The sequence below is a fragment of the Triturus cristatus genome, chromosome 4_2 (genome assembly GCF_964204655.1).
Source record: "Triturus cristatus chromosome 4_2, aTriCri1.1, whole genome shotgun sequence".
NCBI lineage: Eukaryota > Metazoa > Chordata > Amphibia > Caudata > Salamandridae > Triturus > Triturus cristatus.
In genome coordinates, this window is record NC_140586.1 from 488972566 (window position 1) to 488999586 (window position 27021).

At 46.9% G+C, this 27021-nt stretch overlaps 1 protein-coding gene across 1 annotated transcript in view; it reads right to left on the reverse strand.

The window, feature by feature from the left end:
• ST6GALNAC3 (ST6 N-acetylgalactosaminide alpha-2,6-sialyltransferase 3) overlaps positions 1-27021 on the reverse strand; it is a 1703027-nt gene that overhangs the window by 650437 nt on the left and 1025569 nt on the right. Inside the window, exon 3 of the mRNA XM_085602042.1 lies at positions 20534-20943. Coding sequence (XP_085458168.1) covers positions 20534-20943 — 410 coding nt within the window. The remainder of the gene's footprint in view (positions 1-20533; positions 20944-27021) is intronic.

Genomic DNA, 27021 nt, shown 5'->3' on the forward strand with positions numbered 1-27021 from the left:
AAATTAGCATGGTAAGTATTGCTTCGCCCGAGGACACAGAATTGCATCCTCAACAGTGTACCACCGAGAGGGAACAAAATGATTTCTGGCAAAAGAAGGCCTTCGCAGCCTCATGAAAGCTAAACATTTATCAGTGTCATTTCTCTTTCCTACAGGAATTACTCTGTCAGCAAAACTGCAATACGTCTCACGTGAAGGAAGCCAAAACAAGATCTGTGAGAATCTTTGACTACAAAAGAAAGAGCAAAGAGATTGGAATTCTGTGTAACCTTGGGGCAGTGGGAATAGATCTGTCACATAAAATGAGATAAGTCTGATAAATGCTCGGAGAGGGGCTCCAGGAGTTCCCTCAGGGGTAAGACAGGACATCCGGTGTATACTGATGCTAAGAGCTTATATATTTCATGTATATATTTAGTTATTAAAGAGTTGGTGTATAATGTGCAAACTCCACTCTAACAGCTTTGAACTGTGCATGCCACATCTATTACCACTGGATTTACTAGAAAAAGGTTGCTGGCATTCTTTTATTGATTTAACCGAGTGTTACTTAGAAACACAGTTGTGGTGGTGGTGTGAATTCACCAGTTTCATTTTTAACATTAGTAGGCTGGTTACAGATTAGAATGCAGTGATCAAGAACCAAAAGGGAACCCCATAAGAGGCTTCTGATCCCACCAAGGTCCCTATCCACAGCTTGAAAATAACGTGAATCAGAACAACAATTGCTGACCCTTCACATTCCATTGTGTTATTTCACACTGTATAACCAGTTCGAAAATCGAACAGCTCATTGTCTACAATGTTCGTATCTAAACAGCAAAATAAAAAAAAGATTTGACTGATGGCATGTGGCTGTGTGTATTTGGTAGTTATAGCTGCTTATTTTCTTTAGCCAGGGGCTGTTTTGGATTTAGGGCACATTGTGCCACTCTGCTTGGTAGCGTACCATTAATTAGATGCACTGAGCGCAGAGTGTGGGCGTGACGGTGCGGTGCGTCTGCACTCAGACCACTGTATTGGTGAAAGGCAAACTGTCTCTGATGTTTCCAGTCAGTCTGTCTTTCAGTTGCAACTGCAGACCCGACCTCAATTTGAAGGGGGGCCCTCAAAACCGTTGGGTGCAATATGTTACTGCCCCACCTGCAGGGGGTTGACTGACCTGTTCTTCGTCATTGTCTGTTGAAATCCCCCACCCGGCTCTACCGCTCTCACATGCACTGGCCGCGGCTGCCTACATCCCCCTCCCCGTAGTGGTTCATTGGGGGAGCGCACTGACTGTGCACCACATCTATCTGGAGCACTGTCTGTGCACCTTGGGTCAGCCCTTACATCTTGTAGCCATAACAAAGCACAGGCACAAAAGCAAAGCATTCTCTCATTTGCATGGGGCTGACTCCTATGCAAATTAGGGATGCCCTATTTATGACTGTGCCTGTAAACAACGTGTGCCACCAAGATCTGCATTATAGGAGAGGGCAGTGAAGGTGAAGTGCTCAGTGCAAGAAGCGGCCCGAACGCCTGTGGCACCCCTGGAACACGTTCTCTAATATGGCCCGATGTGTTTTCCACAGCAGGACTGCGTGGGAGAGAATCAGAGAGAGAACCTGAAGATTGAAATATTAATGTCATTTATTTGTTTTCCACGGCACTTTGTTTTCTTTTTAATTGCTTCACCTTTTGCTGTAACTTTTGATGTAAATGTTTTTGTCCTATTTTATCTTTTTTAATATATATTTTTTAAACGTCATTAGGTTCAGGAACAAATAATTATCAACACCGCTGCAATTAATTTATTTGGAGAAAAAATAACAGAAGCTTCTTCAGTATGACCACTACTGCAGGTAGACCCGAATAATTCTCACTGCTTTACTGAATGCAAATAAGCTCAAATTCCTGTAAACTGTTCATTACAATAGCTGCCCCAATTATTTGGCAAGACAATCTCTCTTTGCAAAAAGATTCTTGAAAGTTAAAATTGCCCTTCCCATCCTGAATTTTACTTAAGCCCTTCCCCTGGAGCCTTTCACGCTGGAGGGTCATCATATTTCTATGCGAGAATTCACTATGTTGAGCGCAAAACGCATTTTCCAGTTCAGCAGAGGCCCCGGAGCTCTGTTATCAAATACATTAAGCATCGAATGTAGTTCAAATGTTGAGCTTCGTAATCGTAGCATGTTAGGTGCCAGATTGCATAAACATGAGGCAAGGCAGTGCCAAGCCATGCAAACTATAGCGGCACTCAGCGTTCACACACAAAGCATTCTTGCAATGAAAGTTGACATGAGTACAGAGCTTAATACAATTGTATTTTGCAATACAATCTATGTAAACTGGGCATAATGGGGCGTGAACAATGCCTCGACCCTAGGATTTCTCGAAAAACGAGATCCTCTAAAGTCCCACAGTGTAGTGCAATGTGGCTTTGTGTAGAGTACTAGCACATAATTAATAGAGGCACAAGCAATAGGCAAACGAAATTCACAAAATACTTCTACAAGCAATACATTTATTTTCTGTGAAAATAACACATATTACCTCCAGTTCCCTTATGTCCTCGTCCCATTCATAACTAATGGAGATTACCATCTCCCGACAGAAAAAAAGATCAGAAGAATGCTGGGACACTAACCCCACCCCTCCAACTGGGAGTACATAAGGGGCACTTACCCAGCATCCCTCCTCTTTTTTCTGTCTGCCGACAGTTTTGATGTGGATGCTGGTGCTGCTCCTGCTGGGCTTGAGTGGCTTCTGTTCCTGTTTTACCCCGTCCGGCTGCCGGGCTGTGCGGTTGGGGTGTCTGGTTCCTTGCCTCTCGGCCTGCTGGGCTTGCTGGGAGGCTTGGTTTCTCGGCCGGCTCTTTGATTCCCCTGTGTGGGGTTTCTGACGGCCCTTTGCGGCTGGTGAGCGGGCCTCCCGGGTCCTTCCGGGTTACTGGAGGCTCGTCTTCCTGGGGCTTGGCCGGGTGGATTTCGAGCTGGTTTCCTGGTTCCTGCTGACACTCTGCTGCCTTTGAGGTCTGGCGGCGGCTTCCTGGTTCCAGGACGGTGTGGGGGGGGGCTTGTGGCTGTTTGCGCCCCCCCGGGTGAGTCCCGCTTTGCGGTGTGGCTTTTCATTACCTTCTGGGAATGTTCCTGTGCCGCAGCAGAGACTCCTGGAGCTGCTGGGGATTGACCCAGGGACTCTTCCATGCGACGCTTGGGCTCTGCCTCTGGAATATCTCCTGATGGGCGATTGGAGTGGGGGCCTTGTTTCTGGGGTTGGCCCCCGCTCCGGGTGAGTGCTGCTTGCAGGTTTCTAGTTTCCCTGCCTGTTTTGCTTCTGTTCCCCACCTCCTGTGCGCTGCGGTGCTTCTGCGCTGTGGGTGTGTTTGCCTGCGGCTGCCGGTGGGGGTCTTGTTGTCTGGTGGCCCCCGCTTCTCCTTGGTGTTGTGGGCGGCATGGGGTGTTGCTCGTGGCTTGTGGTTGGGCTTCGGCCTGCCTGCGCTGCGCGTTTTCCTTTTTTCCTGGCTCCTGCAGGGCCTTTTTGTGTTCGAAGGGGCGGGTTGCCGGTGTCCTGGCTGATGGCGGATGGCTCTGTGGGTTGCTCGGCTCCTGTGCTCTGCTTTCCCGAGTCTGTGCCCTGGCGGGGTCTTCTCCCTAGCGTGTCTGGGTTTCTGTTCCTTTGGTACTGCCTCCTGCTGTGGTGGGTCCTGTCGGCCAGCATTGTTTCGTGCAGCGTGCTGTTTCGCCTTTTCCCTCCCCTCACACACCCACCCCCCTCGACCTCTGGCGGTGTTGCTGCCTTTCTCTGGGTTGTGTGTGTCTTCGGCTTTGTTCCTGGTTGGGGGTGTGCTGCTGCCGGCTTCTTCACGGTCTGCGTTGCTGTTTATTGCCGTTGTTGTTTGTGGCTGCTGCTGCTGCGTTCCTGACTGGGTCCTTGGGCACTGCTTTGCCCGGCTTGGCATTGGTTGCTGTTTGTCGTTCTGGCATGGTTTCTGTGTACTGTTCTTACGTGCTGGTGTTGCTGCAGGTCTGGGCAGTCATTGGGGTTGGTCTGGGTGCCCCGCTGCTGCCGGGCGTGTTGCGCTGTGCTGTGGCGCTCCCCCAGCGGCTCCGCTGTTGTGCTGCCTGCCACTACCTCCGTTCCCCTGTTGTTGGTGGGTGTTCGTGGCCCTCCTTCCCCCGCAGGCTCCTGCCGGCGCCTGTTTCCTGGTGGTCCGATGGGGGTGCCTTGTTCTTCTGCTGTCTGTTTTCCCGCCTCTTTGGTTGCCCGTGGTGCTGGGTTTCCTTTTGGCGCATTCCGTTGGGTCTTCGTGTCCCTGCGCTCCTTCTCGGCTGTCGTTCCCGGGTACGGGGTGCTTTGGGATGTGTTGTGCTCTGTCCGGGCCTGGTTGCTCTGGGGAGCCCTTGCCGGGGCTTGGTTCCTTGCCCTTTTTTCGTCTTCTGCCGGTCTGTGGGGCTCCCTCAGTTCGGCATCGGGTCTGGTTCCGTTGCTGTGGTGTGTTTCCTTTGTGGAGACCTCGCCTGTCCCACGCATACTTTGTTCTTCTTCTGTGTGGAGGCTGGGGTTTCGCTCCTGCTGGCTTTTTTTCAGGCGCGCTGGGGTGTGCCTCCTGTTTTCCTGCTCTTGGGCAGGTTGGGGCGGTCGCGTTCCATCTTCTGGGCCCTAGGTCGAGGTTGTTTGTCTCCCTGGCCGGCTGCTTGTTGGTTGGTGTGTTGAGCCTTTTTCCTTGCTCACACTGCGGGTTCGTCTCTCACTGGGCTGCCTTGCATGGTTGTTCCGGTGGGTGTATTCCGTTGCAGGGGTGGGGTGTTTGTTTTTGGGTGCCTCCCCTCCTGTTTCCCGCAGTTCTCCTCCCCTGTGGCCCTGTTCTTTTTTGCGGCTGTCCGTTTGTCGGTGGGCAGTTTTCGTGCTGTGGCCGGGTTGTCTTTCTTGGCCGGTGTGCGGTGTTTTTTCCTCTGGCCCCCCGGTGTTGCCGGTCTGGGGGAGCCTGGTCTCTTCTGCTCTTTGTCCTGGCCTGGCCTTGGCGTTCCCTGTGTCTCTGTGGTGGTACTCTGGGCCCCGGCTCCTCTGGTTGGCTTTGGTGGGTCTCTGCCCATTGCTTCTCCTGGAGGTTGTGTCTGTGTGGCTGTGGTGCTGGTTGTTGTCTCGGTCTTCCTGCTGCTGTCCTGGCTTTCGCGGTTCTGTTCCGTGTCGCGTTGCCTGCGCATCGGCCTGGCTCTTCTTGGCGCACTTGTTTGTGTTGCGTTTTTGCCCTGGTGGTCTGCTGGCCCTTGCGTTCCGGCGGGTTGCTGGGGTTTCTTGGCTATGTCCTCTGCCTCAGGGTTGCTGGTCCTGGCCTCTTGTGTTTTTCCTGTGGCCTTTGCTCCCTGGGGGCGGCTTCTCTCGTGTTTGGGGTTGTCCGCCTTGGTTTCCGGTTGGGGTTTTCTCCTCTTTCTGCTTCCCGGGATGCTGGTGGGCGCTGTGGTGCTGGTCTGGCCCCCTTTTTGTGTCTGTCCCCCTGGTTGGTGTGCTTTGGGGGCCCTGGTCGGCTCTCTCTGGTCCCTGTGGCTGAGTGGGGTTCTGGACACTTCCCCTGCTCTGTTGCCTGGGTTGGTTCTTGCTTCCTCTGAGGTGTCTTGTGTTTGACCTCTTGGCTGGTGGCTGTGCCTCTCCCTTCGGCCTTTCCTCCCTGCTTCCTCTGGTCTCGTATGGTGTCAGTGGTGCTTCTGGGTGGGCTTTGTTTGTTGCCTGGTTGGCTTTCCAGGTTCTGTTGGCCTTCGCTGGGTCTCTTCTGGCCTGCGGAGTTTTCCTCTGGCTTGGTTCACTGTGGAGGGGGGTGCTTGTCCCTGCCCTTTCTGGTGCTTCTTTTTGGCCGGGGTTGTGCCTCCGATTTTCCCTGTGCTGGTGTTGTTCCAGGGGCCGTGTTTCGGTCTCTCCTGGTCTGCTGGCTTGCAGCTGCTTTTGCTTGGCCTTCAGCGGTGGCTCCTTGTGGTTGCCTGTTCCCTTGGGCCTTCCTCCCTGTTGGATCTGGTTCTTGGCTGGTTTGCGGGTTTCCGTTTCTTTGGTCCTGCTCGGCGTTGCCTGGGTGCGCTCTTGCTGCTGTCCTGGGCTTCTTGCTGGGGCTGTGTTAGGGGTTTTTTGTTTGGCCTGCCCCTTCTTTGCTGGTGTCTTTTCTGCCTGTAGGGTGGCTGGTCCCTCTGCTGTTGGGTTCTGGCCCTGGCGGGTGTTGTGTGCTGCTGCCCCGTGTGGCCTCTTGGCTCTGGTTGGGCCTCTTTGGGTCTGTCCTCAGCTTCTGTTTTCCCCTGCTCTGGGGATTTCGTTTGGGCAGCGCCGGGGCTGTTTGCTCTCTGGTCTGTGCTCTGCTGGGGCCTTCCCTTCTTTGTGCCTTCCCCCGGTTCTGGGTTGGGCCTTTGGGTCCTTCTGGTCAGTTGGGTTGCTCGGTTTTGGCTTCCCGGCTGCAGTGTCCTTGGTGGCCGTTTTCTGCCCTGGGTGTTTTCCCCTGCTCGGGCCCTGCGTTTGACCGTGCTGTGTTGTTTGGGCCTGTCCCGCTCCTTTGGGGCCTTTTTGTGTTGTTGGCCCTCGGATTGGGCTGTTTGGGGTCGTCTCTGCCGGGCCTGTCTCTGGTTGGGCTTGTCTGCTGCTGGTGTTGGCTCCCTTGGGGTTCCCTTGCTGTGGTCTTGGGTTCTCTGGGTCGTTTGCCCGTTCCGTTGCTCTCCTTCTCTGTGGTTTGGGGTGTGCCTTCTTCGGGCTGTAGCTTCCTGCTCCGGTTTCCCCGGTTTCCCGGTTGGGGTTTATGCTGGGGCTGTGTTCTTGGGTTCATGTGTTCCTCTTGTTCCCTTTTCTTCTATGTCTTCCCGGGTTCCTTGTTGCCTGGTCGGTTTTCGTCCTCTGGGGTTCTGGTCCCTGCTGGGTCTGCTCCCTTCTCGCTCTTGGGGCCTGGTGGGTTGGTTTCTGGGGGTTTGTTCCTCTTTGGGTGGCCGCCTCGCTGTTTTGTTCTGTCTTGCCTCGGTTGGCTTGTGGGTCCGTGCTCTCCCCTTCTATGGTTGGAGGTGGGGTGTTCCTGCTGTGGGCTGGTTGGCCTCTGTGGGTTGCCGGCCTGGTCTTCCGGCTGTTCTTCCATTGTTTTGTGGGGTGCGTCCCGGCTTGGGGGGGGCTCCCTCTTGTCTGGGTGCTCTGCCTGGGGTTTTCCGCCGGTTCTGCCTTTACTTCCTGCATTGGCTGCCTTGGTTAGGTTTCCTGGGTTGGCTTCTGTTTTGTTTGGGAAGGACGGCTTTTCTGCTTTGGTATTCTCCATTAGTTATGAAGGAGACGAGGACATAAGGGACCTGGAGGTAATGTTCTATTACTTACCGGTAATCTTCATTACTCCTGGTCCCGTTGTCCTCGTCCCGTTCATACGCCCCGCCCTCCCTCCCGGACATCCGGCCTTCCTTGTGGGCTTGGTTGTTCAGGAGGGATGCTGGGTAAGTGCCCCTTATGTACTCCCAGTGGGAGGGGCGGGGTTAGTGTCCCAGCATTCTTCTGATCTTTTTTTCTGTCGGGAGATGGTAATCTCTATTAGTTATGAATGGGACGAGGACAACGGGACCAGGGGTAATGAAGATTACCGGTAAGTAATAGAGCATTATGCAATTTAAAACTGGCTGTTGCCTATATGGAGAGATTTGTGCTGGAGAATGTGCCCCAACTACACAAACTAAGCTTGATATATCTGGCTACGGGCAATGCAAATCATGTTTATTGGTTCAAGACATGATTGGAGCCTGGTGATTTAAAAATACCCCAGAGTTAAGCATTATAACTCACTTCTGTGAATAAAACAGATGTTATGTTTAAAATATTTTTATTGCATTTCAATAAAGACAAAACAGTGAAGTACATACAGCCAATGTCATCTGATTAGTAACACACTGGTTTCTAGGGATCCTCAAGGAATCGCCCTCTTAGTGCTGGATCCAATGAAACCATCGAACATGTTCTGCTCTTTTGCCCGGCTTACAAGGGATATTTGCCAGCTTCTGGGCATACGAGATTATAGAACAGCAATTAGGATTTTGAGAACTGATTCTAGGCAATCCAAAGTGTTTGCGGTCGCACGGTTTTGGCTATGTATTTGGAGATTAAGGTCCAAACATCTGCAGTCCAGCGATCCTGGTTCCATTGTAGTATGACTTGCACACATTCTGTATGTAAATTGCTGCTCATGCTGGGATTATATTTTTAGCCATGTATTCAAGTATGTATCGATTGATTGAATTAATCATGTGTTCTTAGGTTTTATGGGCTTGTGCCGAATAAAGGAAAGATCAGATTTATTGCAGCTGCAGTAAGGTTGCATAAATTAGTGGGCAAGTAATTGTAGTTAAATATCTATACTAGCTGCATTTAAGAATCAAGTTGTCCCTTTCTGTATTTTCCTATAGTCGATTTTGCATGGGTTACTACAGATGTGACTGTATTGGTAGGACATGCTTGGAGTTGCATTATGTACACAATATAAGTTATGTTACGAAATGAGACAGTTTATGCTGATAGTGTTAGCTGCTCTTGTAAATTCTCTATATCTATTATTGAGATATCTTTGCTACAATCATAGGACGATGACAGCTGCAGTTGCTTTTTAGGCATTTGCACATGGTTTAATGGCAAGTTGCTTTTACACAGTACTGTTATTTATGACGACTTATCATGGAGAGTTTAACATGGAAAATCTTAATTCTGATTTTAATAAAATTCTTATAAATGTAAATGTAGTTGAGCTTATATAGCGCACAGCTACCCGCTGTGGGTTTCCCGGCGCTTGCTTAGGGAACCCGTCCTGGTATTCCCCTGTGAGATAGCAGGGTATCCACAAGGTGAAAGTCAGGCATCCCGCCGCGAGGGGCCGTTGTGGAGATTAAGCAAGCTATTGCCCAGAGTTGCAGAGTGTGAACCCGTGAGTCGAGGAGGCACCGGGGCGAGAATTATCGAGTCCGTGGAATTTTTAGCCCAAGACCCGCCGAGGCGGGAATTGAACCCTGGTCCAGGACCGATCTCAGCTTCCGGGTCTGCTGCCTCTAACCCCTGAGCCACACTTCTCCAATTCTTATAAAGAATTGCAGTTTTTCTTTTCTGTTTTTTTTGTAACTGAATAAGGATCTTTGAATGCAATGCACTGTCCACGGGCTCCCCCGGTCGGACTCTCCAGTCCTTGCTAGGGTGCCAGCATCTGACAGGCATAGTATGCGTACATACCTATGGCAAGTCAAATCTCGAAATTCCATGGACAGGAGAGCAATGTATGGTCGACAGAGCTTTCTGTAAGAGTTGTTAGTTTCTCCATCTCCAATATGTGCCATAAGCGATGTAACTATCAGAGGTGCATCTGGAGTTTGTCAGCGCCCCAATGTGTGAGAAGGTTCTGGAGGGCCGACCCAATGCAAGACCAATGTGTCACCCCCTGCGTTATTTGAGTAGAAAGGTGAGAGCATTTAGGAGACCTAAGATAGTGTATGAGGGAAATCAGGGTAACTGAGTGTCAAAGTGAGTATCTGTGTAAGTCAGCATCATGTCCCAGTACCATGTAAGTTTGGGGCAGTCACATAGCAGGTGGAGCAACGTCCCGGGAGACCTGCAGCTTTTCCAGCAGCCCACACTACACACAGGGTTACCCCGATGAAGGAGCACTGGAGTAAGATACAAATATGTAAACTATTTTAGTAGCAGTGTCAATGCTGGTCGTGTTACATGATTTGTGGCACACTCTATAATGAACATCCTCCCATTCTTTATGCCTCAGTGTCTTGCCCAATTCAAGTTCCCATTAGTTCTGCCCCAGAGTAAGGTTTGGTAATTGAAGGCCGCACTCGCCTTCACCGTTGGGCTAGCTGGACCCCCAAGTAGAGGATGGAGGAAGTCGACCACTATAGCTGATATTGGCAGGGTTGACGTGCCACTGTCGCCAGCGAGACCGAAAGGTTGAGGGCCTTCGACATCTGGATATTAATACTGAATCCATCAGCTCTGCCGAAGACTTTGATCTCCGACAAAAAGGCAGGGAGGGCATTGACAGGGTTTTCCATTGCCACTATTACATTGGCCTCCTGTTTTTGACCATGTTTTTGTTGATTTTAGGACTTTGGGCACTTTACCACTGCTATTCAGTGCTAAAGTGCATATGATCTCCATGTAAATTGTGTTTTTAGATTAGTGTGTCCTTGATTAGCTTATTTGATTTACCTTAATGTCCCTAGCACAGTACATAGTGTGTGTTCAGCGTCTGTAAATCAAATGCTGCTAGTGGGCCTGCAGCACTGGTTTTGCCACCACAGAAGCAGCCCTTCAAAGGGTTCTTAGACTTGCCACTGCAGTGTGTGCGCGCAGCTGTGACTGTACCTACATGTGCACCCACTTGCCAGTCCCTAACCTTACCTTTTCTTACATGTAAGGCACCCCTAAGGTAGGCTCAAGGTAACTCTGTGGCCAGGGTGCAGTGTATGTGAAAGGTAAGATATGTACTGGTGTGTGTGACATATCCTGATAGTGAAATACAGTGCTTTCCTTTCTTAGGTATGGAAAGGCTCTCTGTCCCATAGCATAGAATGGGAGTTTACTTATAACATCTTTTGAGTATATCTTCCCATTGGGACAAGACGGAGAAATTACGTTTAGTATGCCTGAACTCAGAATGTAGAAATGCATTTTTTAGGAAAGTTGATTTTTATGTTCTGTGTTTAAAAATACCACTTTTAGAAAGTAGGTATTTTTGCATAGCCATGCTGTGTGCCTCTGCTAAGTTGTGGATTGACTGTCTGGCTTTGGAGTCACAGGGGCTGGGGATGTGTATTCACTGTAGACAACCACTGAGGGGGGTCGAGGTGTGTCCTGCCTTTCCTGGATGAGTCCGGGCTGGGCCTGGATAGCCCTGGGCCGCATTCAGAGTAGCGGGAGGATTGTCATTAGCACCTAAATAGGCCTGTTCTGCATTTAGAGTGGTGGGAGGAGATTTCCCATGCACTTGAATGGGCCTGGTCTGCCTTGGACAATGGTGTCTCCATCTCCTGCCGGGAACCTGGAAGAGGAGAGAACCGGTTTGGGCTGAACACAGACACTATCGGGCCAAAAGAACAAAGAGAATCTGCGTATAAATATTGGGGCCCAGACCCCAGAATTTTAGATTACTGCTGAACTAAGAAACCAGCCAGGAAGAAGAGATCGAAAAGCTGTTAGGAGGAACTGCCACTTTGCTGCTTGCTCTACTGTGTTGTGCCAGGAAAGGACTGGATTGTACTTTCATCATCCTGTTGTTAGAGTTTTCTCCAAGGGCTTTAAGTAGAGCTAGCCTCCTGTTGTAAGTCTCAGGGAGATAAAAGACTTCAGAGAACTCGCTTGGATCAAGGAACCTGCAAAGAAGAAGAGCTGGAAGAACTGCCAGGAGGAGTTCTACCCCTTTGCTGTGTTGTTGCTTTGCTGGGCTGACCTGCAGTTCCCGCATCTGCCTTCGGCAGGGAAAGAACTGGACTGATTTTTCTTCAGTTGTCTCTGAGGATCTCCAAGGATTTGAAATAGAGCCTGCCTCCTGTTCACAAAGAGTCAGGAACAGCAAAGACGTCACTTACCTCTGGGTATCACCTCTGGAACCGTGGGTTTCAACTGCCACAGAGGGGGAAAGCACCGACACTGTCACCGACACCGCTGCTGGCTCCGTTCCTGAAGGCACAGCAGAAGGCACCTGCTTACCTCGCACCCAACACAGGCCTCACCATCGAAGATTACCGCTGCCGCCACTGAGCTGCTGCTTGCGCCATGACCTGTGTGCACCCCACTCCACACCTCCTCACTTAAACTCTCACCGATGACATCGCTGCACACTGACCTCAACACCCGTGACTGCACCGTGGTCTGGTGGTTTGGTGGCACCGCTAGTAAGTCACACAGCGCACTGCCCTGTCCCACACTGCAGTCTGGGCAGATCGATGCCAGCTCCCACCAACTGTCACTGCAGGTTGCACCATGACCTGACAGCACCGCAACGAGCAACGCCTCACATTGCCTCACATCGCAACACTGCCCTGGTCTCAACAATGCAGCTGGATGACCGTCACCGTGCCATTGTCTGCACCGCGACCTGAGGGCACCACACCCCACATTGCTACGCTTCACATCGCCACTGCAACAGTTGCCACGACTGGCCTGCACAAACGCTGTCAGCGGAATCACAGGTACTGTTTATGAGCCTGCTGACATTAACGCCGGTCCGCACCAACGTGGTCAGCCAGAACTTTTGGATTCTGTTGTTTTCAGCACCCTGGTAGCCTCGGGCGGAGCTACCAGATTTAAGGAATTGCATTTTCAAGTCATTCTTGCAAAGTGCATATTTTTGATTACTGTATGTTGGTCTTTTATCATTTTGATCTTGTTTACACAGATAAATATTGGTTATTTTCCTAAAATTGGTGTGGTGTCCTATTGTAGTGTTATCACTGTATTACTGTTGGTTAATGCTTTACACACTGCCTCTGAGATAAGCCTGACTGCTCATGCCAAGCTACCAAGGGGGTGAGCAGGGGTTACTTCAGTAGTGTATCTCCCTTATCCTGACTAGAAGGAAGAGTCCCTATTTGGACAAAGGTGCAAACCATTGCCAACTAGAGACCCCTATTTCTTAAATGAGGTTTGACCATTTACTTGATCTGTTGCTCGTTGCTGTCCATTGTTACCAAGGACCCATGTGCACAATCATGTTCCAAAGCCAAAGTGGTTGAGCATCGCCTCTAAGTAGGGTCAATGCACGGGGTTGAATGCCTTCTAGTCATCTATGGTCAGGAGCATTGTTTCCCTCCTAGAGCGTTTGGCCTTGTCGATCAGGTGGATGATCTCTTTAGTGTTATCACTGCACTTCCATTCTGGGACAAATCTTGCTTGATCCACATCAATCAGACCCCAGAATAAGTGAACCCAACAGTGCCGCTAGGATGCTTTTTAGTGAACAATTTAAGATCCACATTGAAAAACGATGTCGGGAGGTAGGAGCAACATTGTTTTTTATACTTCCCAGGTTCAGGAAGTACAACATTGGAGGTGTCTAGCACCCGGGACTGCACTGTCCCTGGGCCAGCAATGAAGTTAAAGAGCCAGGTTAGAACTAGGGCAAGTGTGGTGCAGCACGTCTTATAAAAGAGGGTTTGAAAGCCATCCGGTCCAGGCGATTTGAGGGGTTTCTGGTGAGCAATGGCTGTGATGACCTCTTCAATCTGGATCAGGTGATCCAAAATGTTTGTTTGGTCCAGTGTTAGTCACACTTTATGTACATCCTTAAGGTAAAGGCCTTAGTCAGCCAGAGCAAGAGTCTGCTCCAAGTAGAGCTTTTCATAGAAGTCCTGGAAGGCAGACACAATGTGGCCATCCCCTACAATATCGGTACCATCCTGCACTAGCAGGAAGACCACGCACGTGGCTTGCCATTGCGCTCTAAGTCTGTAAGCTAGTAGCCACCCACACCTATCTCCCCTCACATAGAAGGAGTGTCAGAGTCTAAGACGAGCATATTTGGCCTTGTCCAGGCGCAGTCCCAATAACTGCGCATGCGCCGCCTCTAACTGCCGCCAAACCCGAGGAGCTCCTATTTGTTTGTGTATACAGTCCAATTCTTGTACTTGTTTGCGTAGATACTCCATCTTGTTGCTGAGGATTTTGTTATCTGCCACTGGATACAGCAATCAGTTCTCCCTGAATGACAGCCTTTAGTGTCTTCCAGAGGGTAGTGATGGATGTGGAAGCATATCATTATTGGCCAGAAAGTCTGTTATCGCTTGGGTAACCATCTTCACTTACTCCAACCTATGAAGGATGACTTCCTGAATTATCCATGACTGTGGAGCACACCGTGTAGGGGGGAGGGCCAGGGTAAGAGACCCTGCAGCATAGTCTGATAAGGATCGTGGCTCTAGCTCTGTCATAGTGACCAGGGTCTGGATCTCTCTTGTCCCTGTAAAGTAGTCAAGGAGAGCATACATCTTAGGGGCATGTGAGTAGAATGTGTATTTTTGTGCATGGGGATGCTGGTCTTGACAATTGTTTCACAATCCCATATTCCACAGCCATTGGGCTCCCTCCCAGAAAAGATCCCCAGTCTGACACTAGATTAAGGTCTCCCCTAGCAGCACCATCCTGTCCTGGGAGGACATCACCTCTGCCACAGGCCATCAGAGGAATTGTTTCTGGCCATCATTGGAGCATATAGGGAAGTCAATGTGAAAATGCAATCTCCCACACAAACAGTATATGCCAACAGCCTCCCTTTGATATCTGCAAGTTTAGAATCCATCCAACCTCAAAAAGAGAATGAGACCAAAATGGCCACCCGCTGACCACCCGCTGTCTTAGAGGTGGTGGATGAAAGAAAGCACCACCCACTCTTCGGGTACCAGATGGATCACCTGTTGTAGGCATAGTTCAGCCCTAGTCTGTTCTAAATATGATAGAATCGTTCTGCACCTGGAAGAACTTTAAGCCAACCCTCCATCCAGTGTGGATAGCTTGGTCCCTGGCTGACCACATGTTTGTAAGAATCTAGGGTGTAGTTCACCCTTGTGTCATGTGAGTACTCCCCCAACAAGAACACAACATGCAACAGGTACAAAAATGTACTCCATTAAGAACCTAACGCACTGGCTGTGGTAAGGAATGTCCTGTGGGAATCCTGGGTGTAGGGGCCCTTTGGAGTATCTCGAACACCTGGTAGTCTCGGTGGTGCACAAGTCATCTCCAGCCTGTCAGATTCGCCAGTCAATGTGTACAGCTACTCTCACCTTTCCATAGCTATGGTTTCTGGATCAGGGGCCAGTCCTTTGGATGTAGCCGAGCCTCCCTGCCACCATAGGCTTTTCGGGACTTTCCGCTCTCAGGGGCTAGCCCGCTGTCTTTCTTCCAAGGACTCTTCAATGTTCAGCAACTGGCATGTCCCAGGTAGGGATCAAAGTTGTGGGAGCTTTCTCTCCCAACATCAAACTATGCAAAACGGGTGGCCCCAAGAATAAGTGATGTCTTTATCCCGAAGGAAGGTGGTCACTTGGTGAAAGGCTTGTAATTTCAGCAGTGTGAGAGCCAACAGATCTTGGTAGAGTGTCAGCCTATGTCATTAGAGTTGCAGTACATGAATGTCTCTGTCATTGAGTTGAAAGTCATGTACACATGCCAGGATGTTGGCTGGATAGGTATTCTATGGTCGCAGAGTACCCACCCTGTGAAGTCTGTCAATCTGTATTTCCCAGTTCGGTGGTGTTTCCATGATCTGTAGGAACAGGGCCTTTACATATACTCCAATGTTGGTGCCCTCTTCTTTGATTGGCGCCCCCCTGATGCGGATGTTATTCCTTCTCTGCCAGCCTTCTAGGTCCTCTGCATAGGCCTACAAATCTGTTTATCTCTGCGGTGAATTACATTCTGCTGGAGTTGATTGATTTCTTGATCGCAGCTATACTCATGGTGCTACAGGGCGGAGACCCTGTTCCCCCCACCTCTGTCAGGCACCAGTGAGCCTCCTTTAGGTCTGGCAACAGTCCTTTTCTAACTGTCTGGTTGTTGACTCGGAGGGAAGCAAACAGGGCCTACTGAAACGACTGAGTCACTGGCCTTCCCTCCCTAGACAGGCCTGCAATCTGTTTGGTAAGCATCTCTTTGTGGGATCGCTCTTTTTTTGCCTGTGTTGTAGTCATGATCACCATAGGCCCTGGGTATCTTCTGCTTTGAGAGGAGCTCTCAGCCTCAGAGTCCCCAAGAACACAGGCAATGAAGAGGGGTAAAAGCCCCGGTCCAGCGCCTTTGAGCAGGAGTTCAGTAAGTATGCAGGAGCCCGGTGTCATCGGGTAATATCTCCACCAGTATGGGGGCATTGTCAAGGCCCACATTATGTTCTCCTGGCCCTCTCGCTTTTGTCTCACCTGGGTGCCCAATCACAGTCTCAGTGGGGGGTTTCAGATGACCCATTACAGGCCTACAACAACTGCAACTGAGGTCAGGTCTTAGGACATCATGGCTTTCCCCTGGCCCGCAGTGCTTAGCAGGTGGTCTCCCCCGGATCCTCTCTCACCTCCCTGGTCTGTGGCCATGTCCCATCGTCTCAATGGAGGTCTCAGCAAGGGTGCTACGAGTGTCCAGTGGTGGGCTCGAACACTCGCTGGTGAGAGTTGAGGGCCAGATAGCTGCTGTGATCTCAGAGGCCATTGCAGTGCTTGTATTAGGTCTCAGCTACTCTGCTGCTCCTTGAAGGTATATGTGATGGTAGGAGCATCTGGGCGAGCTCCAGCGAGGTCACTGTCAGTAGCTGCCTCTCCCACACCACCACATCAAAGGCCTTAAGCCATGGTGGTCCTCCGAGCACCACAGTACAGGGGGAGGCCCCAACCTCCATCAGTAATCACCCGGCACCCTGAGCAGCAGTGCTGGGACCAGTCAGTGCACGTATGTCCTTGCAGGGTCGCAGTCTGCTCCCAGTTTACAAGGCTGCAGTCAACACCATTTTCAGGGCTATGTTCAGCAGTGGTACTGCCCATCGCTTTGGAAGCTTGGGGTGTGCAATGGGCCTTCACCAATAGAGGGCGTCTCTGGGGCCTGGGTCAGAAGGGGGACCTTAATTGCTGGCAAGATTCCTCCGGTCCCCAGGTGCGGCACCGGAGTCACTGCAGCAGGTCACGGTTGGCGTGGGTTTCAATGTGGGTGGTTAGGGTGGGGTTTTGCTGCCCAGTTCCCTCAACTTGAGGCCTTTCCAGATATCAAAGTCCCAGAGGGGTCCCATCTCCATCAGTATTTGCCCAGACCAGGCGCACCAACGCTGATGCCTGCGAGTCTTTTTGGGCCGCGGTCCATTCTGTGTCTTCGACACAGGGGCCGCCACCATTTAGTGCAGCAGTTCTGTGCATGCAGGGACATTTCCCTGGGGCCACAAAATGCCCGATCAGTAGGCAAAGTCAGGAAATAGTGCTTGGTGTTCTCCGGCAGGGGGTATGGTCCAGCCACACCTGTGCTGCTTCCAGCACCAGGGATTAGGTCGTGGGCTGTTGCAAATGGACCACGGCTGGTGTACGTCTCACCACGCCGCCACCATGCTGTGTCTCTCTGGGCAGGCGCCTCTCCTCCACATTCAGCCCCCTCGTCAACCAGTGCTAGACTGTTCCCAGAGCAGGCTGCAACACTGAAAGGTTCTTGCTTTGCTTTGGGGAGGGAGGGCAACATGGTCCAGTCAGCAGCAGTGACGGAGGTTCAAGAAGGCTCTTCCTATCCTTTCACAATCTTGGCCACGCCCCCAAAATAAACAGATGTTAAAGGCTCTAAAACCAAGTTGAGAAGGGCATATTTCGAGGGTGAGGGTATTTAACAACTGTTATTGCCCAAGGCATAAGGTTTGTAAATGTAGTAGAGCATTCCTTGCATTGGGATAAAATGTTCTAAATTAAAATGGGAGAAACAAAAAGACAAACATCAGAATGTTGGAACAAGAAGTTTGTACCAACCATTATTGGCCCTGATCTGCTCTGTTGTCTTCAATGGAGCTCTCAACATTCCAATGCTCCAATGCAATTTATTTCCATTCACACAACACTATCATGCAGATTTTCACACATCATTGCCTTATGTGACGCTTGATAAATCTAAAGCAGAGTATTATAAATCTAATGATCCAGTAAGGAAATATTATAGGGTAATCTGCAGGTTAATTGTTGGAATGTAAGTAGGTCATCTCTTTGCCCTGATGAACTATTGGCTTCTCAAAACAGTGAAAATGTGTTCTATTTCTTCTATTGACATCTGTCAATTTTAAAAATTATTTGATTTACATGATCCAGACTTTTGTGCATCTTGACCAAATAACTAACCAAGAGCATTATATTTGTAATGAGTGTTACCTGATTCTTCTTTTAGTCTGCAAGGAAATAATCTATATTTCTTTAAGACATCAAGCACGAAATTTAAGAGCTATTTAGTGGGAAACTTCTCAGTGTTAGAGGAGCTCTCTCAGCATTCTTCCAAGTAGAGCAAATATGTTAGTTAGCTATCTCTTTAATTGCAAAAATACCCTATTAAACAAAGTGTGATTGAAGTGGAACAGAGGAAATTTGAAATATTTTGAAAGAGTAAACAAGAGGTGGGGTGATAATTCTTTATATTCTATTAATACTTTTATTATGCATAAGAATTAACAGAACTATTGTTAATCCACAATCTTTGACTAGATGTGCTTTGATTTTCTTTTTTTGGTTCTTCGGGTTTTTCAAATTTATCTTTGGCTATTTGTGTTCCTGATGTACTAAATTGCAAGTGGTTGAATTCAGCATCCTTTTTCTCTATTTTCTTGCAATAAGTTAGACGAGGTTTAATGGTGACAATAAAAAGGGAATAAGTAACCAGCTGAAATGTGTATACATACTGCAATACATAGACATTGTTTGTCTTTCTTCTTTGCGAATTAACATCTCCGGACATGGAATATAGACCAGAGTTTCAGTTTTCAAATGTATGTCAGCAGACTTCGCCTAGAATAGGAAGAATGTGTTTGATGCTTGCCCATCTAAGGGTATGACATGGCAATAGACTCGTTTTGATTGGAAGGTCAAAAAGGCAGATTATTTTCAGAAACGTATGATGCAAATGATATTTGTGTACGAACATGTGAACTGCAATGGTCAGCTTACGGAAGCCCTATAGAAAGAGAAAAAGACAAATTGTCTAAAAAAATTCACATGCATGCACATTCTTTAAAACTGCAGGGGTTGATTAAAAAAAAAAGAACTCAGCAGTTCTCTTAAAATTGCACAATACCCCTTCACCCCCCGCGCAAAACAGAAATATACTTTGCATAAAATATTCAAATGTAGCGATTTGAATCTACTTCTCTGAAAGGATAGCAAATCCAAACCATTTGTTCGGCAATATGATTGTCCCGTTATCAAAGAAATGTTCTTTCCTAAACTGTCGCGTTTTGACTAGAATATGCAACTGTAACTGTATGGACTTTTTTTGTGAATGTGTATGAGACAGTTTCCATTTTAGAAGTTAGACAAAGTCCCAAGCAATTGGCCTGTTTAAGTTATATGAAAGATTCAGTAGCAAAAATATTAAAAACTGAGGAAGAGGCACGTTTAGACGGAAACCGACTTATTGGCCTATTCGAGGATATTATATTCAGGAGGACTTTGACTATATTTGTTTCATATATGTAAAGAAAAGTAAAACACAACAGTTTTTGGAACAGTCTCGGGTATACCTTTGTCCCCAGCGCTGTGACAAGAATGCTGGGAATTAGAAGGTCTACTGTAGATCACTTATGGGTCCTTGGGAGGACCAGCAGCTAGCCAGGCACTGCGCTGGCTACCCCTGACCTCTGGGGTCATGTGACTGTGGCCGGGACAGAGCTTGTTCTGTTTGCATTCTGTTGTTGCTGCTCCCGCTAGAACCCATAAGGAATAGCACAGGGACCAAATGACAGTCTACCCTCTTTGACCCCTCATTCACGTCCATGCAAAATGGAACCAAATGCAGGCCTGAGTGAGCACTGCGCTGTCCTTGAGCAGAACAATCCTCGGACCAAAAATGGCGGATTCCACTTAAAGCAGAAAGGGTTTTAAAAGGTATTTATTCCATGTAGAATGTCAGAAGTGCGAATTATGTGTCGCCATTGTCGTTAATGCTGCCCCTTAGCTTGTTCCTAATAACTTTCTGAAGGTCTCATGATACACTGCAGTATTCATAATGTAATCCTTTGTATTATGTAACAGAACACTCTCTTCACAATTGCAATGCAGCAGATGATTTTAATTACTAATTAAAGGTTATTGTTTATGATGATGGATTTCATTAGTAAGAGTGATTAAAAACCGTGTAGTTGTATCTCTACAAGCTAAATTCCGTGTTATTTGGAATGCAGTACGACGTAGCCAATAAGAAAGGTACAGATATATCATTTAATCAACACTGGGCACATTTTTGACTCAATGGTATCTCCAATTCATGAGCATGTTTCTCTGTTAAGGAAAATATGTCATTTTACTAAAGAGAAGATTCACTTGCTATTCGTGGAGTGCCAGAAAAAAGTAACCAAGGATTTGCTATACCCGACCTGGATAGTGTCAAAAGAACTATCACCAGTATGAAATCTGCTTCTATTACAAGGGCCAGACTCAACCATAAGAGAAAGTGTGATCTGACTGCACTTTTAGTTAGTTTGTGAATTTCTCTGTCGAATCTGATTGGTTTACATGAGGACATAGTTTAACCAAAATGTATCTCCTTCCTTTTTTCTCCAAATTGTGAAATCATAAAGCTCTGGGGAGTCCAATTCTACACAAGACTCTTTAAAACTCCTTGAGCACAAAATCCTTAGTTGACTTCCTTACCGATGCAGTCACTTACAATCTTACAGTTCAGGTGAGCAGCAATGTTACCTCACATTGAGATACAAAGCACTATGTCAGGTGATACAGTCATAAGCCTATGCACAGTGCAAGGTAACAACATTTGTTGGAAGAAAAACTGAAACACGTTCTCATGGAGTTATTTCCACATTTGTGTAAACTTATAGGCATATAACACTTACCGGTCTCTTCCAGTTTCCATTTTAAAAACATCATCACAGTGGTGCATCTGCTGTTCGGTGGTCAAATAAATGTTAGCGTCTGGGTAGGTGGCAGCCACTTTCTTAAGCATGCTGTATACAATGCCCTTGCCATCCATGCGCATGTTGCGGTAGGGGCCCCAGATCACATAGATAGTGGTGTTGGTTTCTTTGAAGAAATAGTCAGGGTTCTGAAGGAGAAGTGGCACACTGGTGTGGGAAACGACCCGGATTGAAGTCCTACGACCCACATCATCCTCATAACCGGTCACTGGAGCATTATTCATTCTCCAAATGCAGGAGCTTTGGTCAATCTCTTTCCCCACTTTCTGTCCAATCATCTGGCCTGAATTGGAAACAACAGCACATTGGTCGCAGTCCAGATGCAGAGGCTGAGAAGGGAATGCGAGAACCATTAGGGGATGTTTTGTTGTCTAGACAGCATGGTTCATAGCATGAGCAAATGTTAGTTGTTACTTCACAGTGTCATTACATTGGTACTACTTTTACATTGCATGTTTTATACTACTGGTCCTCACTAATCCTGGTGCTGAATGAATTTATATATGTGCACCTACGGAGGACATGTAGGTACAGACTTTTCACAGAAATTTCCCTATTTCGGAAAGAGGACATGGTGGGTTTAATATACAGAGAACCTCTCCCACCTTCACTTCCTGAAGTAACTAAGACAGTTATCTTATAATGGCAATTGGTCCTCTGCTACATAGAATGACTCCTCTATAGCAGGAAAAATTACTTCTTCATAGCTCCTGCCTAGAGGGCTTAGCATGGTGGAATCTCATTGGAAGTTCCCAGCTGGGGAATTTTTGGCAGGGTGCACACGTGAAAGACTTCCAGACTCTTTAAGTTGAATTTGACCTCCACAAAACACAATTTTATAATTATCTGCAACACTGCAAAGAGCACCTTGATTCATACAACTGAAAATAGCCTGCAAGAAGTTAAAATCACCCAAGGTCTACACGCAAAAGCAGAGTTTCACACATATACAAATTTCAAAATATAAATGCGCCTGATTCGTTTAACCCCCTCGAAGTGCGTTAGGAAGCCTGGGTGGCCTCATGGATGAAAGTGATTGGAGAGCTGCTAAAATGGCCCTCATGAGCTTGTGATTTCCACAATATTGGTCTAAGATATTTACCTCTCTTTCCAGACCATTGAAAATACCTTCTGGAAAAAACTAGTAGGTCTCCCTTAAAGCTGTTCAAATCTCGTCTGTCATTTAGAATTGGATGTTCCATACATATCCGATTTGATTAGCCTTCCTCCAGTTCTTTTATGGCACTCAGTTTGGAGTAGGGATTCTGTTAATCTTACTCAAAAGTTTATTGAAGATTGCCTTTCAATGGCACAATCGCACAGGATCCCCTGGATTATGTATGTCAAAAACAGTTTATCCTCTCTAGGTTTAGCACACATATTTGAAACCCCAAGTAACTGTTCTTCCATTTCTAAAAAGGAGATTAAAACTTGTTTTTTAAACCAAAAGGCAAAAGAAAGACTTAAAATTAACTACTCAAAATACTCCGTAAATTCTTAGCTAGAGGGACCTACAAGTTACGAAGGGATAGTCCCATATTTACTTTCTGCAATAACTTAACACCAAAGATTTTTCTTACTTAGGTTTCACCTAAACCTTATTCCTTGTATGCTGGCCTATCCAGCGGGAATTTTCACATTACATCAGCTTCTGCCCTGTCCATGCGACGGTGTGTCTACCCTATCTAATTTGCACATATTTTTCTTTTGTAAGTTTTATGTGGACCATCACAAAAGATTTATATTGCCAATCATGCGCAAATATAGTTTTAGGCAATGTCACCCAGAGATGTTCTTTTTAAATTCATTGTCCGATCCGCTTGTTTGTTACTGTGTTGCGTCTTTTTTATGCCTTTCATACTCAAAATACTCCGTAAATTCTTAGCTAGAGGGACCTACAAGTTACGAAGGGATAGTCCCATATTTACTTTCTGCAATAACTTAACACCAAAGATTTTTCTTACTTAGGTTTCACCTAAACCTTATTCCTTGTATGCTGGCCTATCCAGCGGGAATTTTCTACCCTATCTAATTTGCACATATTTTTCTTTTGTAAGTTTTATGTGGACCATCACAAAAGATTTATATTGCCAATCATGCGCAAATATAGTTTTAGGCAATGTCACCCAGAGATGTTCTTTTTAAATTCATTGTCCGATCCGCTTGTTTGTTACTGTGTTGCGTCTTTTTTATGCCTTTCATGGAACACCAGGAGATTGTTTAATAATTTCAAATGAATGTAAGTTTTATTCTGTTTTTAACAGATGGTTTTAATAGGACATTTTAATACTTTGTATTATGATGAATGGCTTTGTCCTGTATGCTTATGCTTTTATGATCTTATTGAATAAAGGATGAATAAAGTGATTTGACTGACTGACTGGCTGTCCTCTCTTTCCAAAATTATAAGAAGACATGGAGGCTCCTGAGGAGATCATAGGCTGGTGGGCACCCGAACCCGGTCCTAGGATGCATGATTCCGGTCCAGGGAAGACATGGCTTGGCAGTTCGGGCTGGACTGTTCCCATGAGGCACAGGGTCAAGACTGATTTGCATATGGCCATGTCTGAACTGGAGTGGCGTGGTGAGCAAAATAACGATGGATTAAACCCAGATCTGTGACTGGGGGTGAATGTTTTGCCAATGTACAACATTCCGTCTGTCATCTTGTGTGCTTTGCTGTTCACCCTATGTGGGAAGGGTATGCCCAGACGTGGGTCCCGTAATCACTACGCCACTGGAATCAAGCTATCCTGGCTGAAGAGGGGTGAAACCCGAAACCGGTCCTAGGATGCTTGATTTCGGTCCAGGGAAGACATGGCTTGACAGTTCGGGCAGGACTGTTACCATGAGGCACAGGGTCAAGACTGATTTGCAATTGGCCATGTCTGAACTGGAGTGGCGTGGTGAGCAAAATAACGATGTATTAAACCCAGATCTGTGACTGGGGGTGAATGTTTTGCCAATGTGCAACATTCCGTCCATCATCTTGTGTGTTTTGCTGTTCGCCCTATGTGGGAAGGGTATGCCCAGACGTGGGTCCCGTGCTCACTACGCCACTGGAGTCAAGCTATCCTGGCTGCAGAGGGGTGAAACCCCGAAACCGGTCTTGGATGCTTGATTCCTGTCCAGGGAAGACATTGCTTGGCAGTTCAAGCTGGACTGTTCCCATGAGGCACAGGGTCAAGACTGATTTGCATATGGCCATGTCTGAACTGGAGTGGCGTGGTGAGCAAAATAACGATGGATTAAACCCAGATCTGTGACTGGGGGTGAATGTTTTGCCAATGTACAACATTCCGTCTGTCATCTTGTGTGCTTTGCTGTTCACCCTATGTGGGAAGGGTATGCCCAGACGTGGGTCCCATGCTCACTACGCCACTGAAATCAAGCTATCCTGGCTGAAGAGGGGTGAAACCCGAAACCGGTCCTAGGATGCTCGATTTCGGTCCAGGGAAGACATGGCTTGACAGTTCGGGCAGGACTGTTACCATGAGGCACAGGGTCAAGACTGATTTGCAATTGGCCATGTCAATACTGGAGTGGCGTGGTGAGCAAAATAACGATGTATTAAACCCAGATCTGTGACTGGGGGTGAATGTTTTGCCAATGTGCAACATTCCGTCCATCATCTTGTGTGTTTTGCTGGTCGGCACTGGGACCATGAATTACATAAGAGACATTGCCTGGTTTTGAAAATATCTTGACCCTCCTCCCTTTGCTGCATAAAGGAAAGCAATGGATAGCTACACAAAAACAGAAGAGTCTATTTCTGAGGCTAGTGGATCACAAACATTTCACAAGATATGGGAAAATTGTGGGAATACTACAACCTAATGTCTACTTCCATTGACAGAATAGTTATTAATTATTAATTGTGATTGCACTGTGTATCTTTAATGCTTAATGTTGTGTTTTTATAAAACAACAACATTTGGTTTATAAAAATATTCTAGAGGATGAATAACAAAACTAATGAGAAAAGGAAAACAGATAAATACTCATATAAAATATAGGAAAGTGTATTGAGGCAAACAAATCTTTAAAGACAGCAACAACAGATCATCAGTATCAAGAGAACTTACGCTGAAATTAGAAAATGTGACCTTGATAATAGAGCGCAGCAAAAGTATGAACACAAAAAGATACCAATGATCATTTAATTTAGCAACTGCAGAATGAGCTTGGAGGCAGCATTTAATAAGGTTACTGTTTTTAAAGGACTGGTCATGTCAAGGGCACAGGTGAGTGTCAGCAGGCAGAAAAGCAGGTTAGGCTGTAGAAAAAGATAAATGTGCACACAGGAAAGTGGGCATTAGAGATTAGAGGATACTACAAATAAAACACACCACTTCTGGAAGCCTCAATTCTGATTATTGTTTAATGTTAAATAGCAAGCGCCACAGACAAAAGATCACTGACAATTGTCATTTTAATTGACCTTGACTCTAGGTGCTGGTTGGAGCATCAAACAAATATTCATATATATACTTGAGCAGACCTTGTAAAATGGCCGCTATGTTTGCACTACATTGTAGACGTACATTTAACGAAGTCCTCTCTCTGTCATTATGATCACAATTTAAATGGTGGGGCACATTTTGAACATGCTAGCATAATCAAGGCCGTTTGGCCAAAATGCATTGTATGAACTGGTGCTGTTCCTTTCAATAAAGGATTTATTGATCAGAGAGGCAGTTGTTCTGGATTTACTGATCGAGTCCACTCCCTATTCCACTCATCAGCCCCACTGGCTGTTTCAGCTGCACAGCTGAGTTGGTAATTGGTATATAGATATATATATACACATACATATATCCATAATTATCTTTTTTTTTACTGAAAAAAACGAATATGAAAGGGACATTATAGTTAGGTGAAAATGTCATTTAAACATTCCATTTTCAATGGACAAATCTACTGAAATTCACCAGTTATAGTTATCTCATATATTAATTTCCTAAAGTAACTGTGGCTCACACCCCCACCATGCACAGTGTTTTCACGAATGATGCAATTTGAGATGTTGCAGCAATGATGGCATAAGTGGTGTAATATGCAAGGTAATTAGCAGTGCATGGCAAAGAGAAATGTTGAGAGCTAGGAAAAATTGTGGCTCCACTGAAGATTTTTTAGAGTGAACTACTAAACATGGATAGGATATTCCAGGAAAGGGGATTCCCTCCAATGAAATTCGAACAGGCCAAGAACAGGGTGACAAGAAAGGCGAGGGAGGACACCCTTTTTTGCAGAAATGATCTTAGTAGGAGCCAATCTACAGAAGCAGATACCTGCATGAGCACCACCTTCTGCAAGAAATCACATACAGTAAGGCATATTATTAGTAAACATTGGAATATTTTAAGAAGTCAAAAAACAACACCTAATTACCTTCCTACACAACCCACAATTACATATCACAGAAGCAGATCAATGCGTGACTGGCTGTTACACAATTATATCTCAGAGAGGGGATATTGAGGGGCCAACTTAAACCTTAAAGGTTTTTACCTTAGTGGTAAATGCACGACATGCAAACACAGGGCCTAATTTATAAGTCCCTAGCGGCACTTTTGCACCACCAGAGCGTCACCTTTTCAACGTTCCGGTGGCGCAACATGCTGCAGCATATTTACAAGGCAATGCAAAGCCACTTGACATGGCTTTTCATTGCCTTGTAAGTATGTGCTCCTTTCACAAGAACACTGGTGAAAGGGGCGTTCCCTGGCTGTTGCTGTGGATGTTCCATGAAACACCCATGGAATCTGAAGCATTCCCAGATTTACGAGGAATCATAAACCTGGAATGTAGGAGTGGCGCAACTAGGAGAAATCCTTTTATTTCTCTTTGTTTATCCACTTTCTTTGCATGATGCAGCATGCATTGACAAAAGAAAATGCCACCAATTATTGTTTTTGTGCAGGAAGGTGTCCTTTCCTGCACAAAAACAAGAATCCTGCAATGCAGGCACCCTTACAACATGACGCAAGGTTGTCTGCATTGGTGCATGGCTGCTGTTTGTGAGCCGGCGCTGGGGAGAAGGACAGAAATGCACTGAATCTTGTAGATATGGCACATCCTGCCTTTTTCTTTTGATGCACGGCAGAGCAGCAGGATGGCCTGCTGTGCCGCCGTGCGTCAAAAGTTTGTAAATGAGGCCCACAGTACCAACATGAAACATTCCCCACACCTTATAATGCAGGTCACAAAGGGAGTGATAAAATTATTTCATGTGATACCATCTATGCTATTTATATTCAAATGTGTCCTTGCAACAAACATTATGTTGGAAATACCATTGACTGTATTAAAAATGGATATTCAAAAATATGAGGGCCATTGATAAAACTGGCAATCACTAACCTGTGAACAGACAGTTTGCAGAATTTATTTTCTCAAATCTTAAT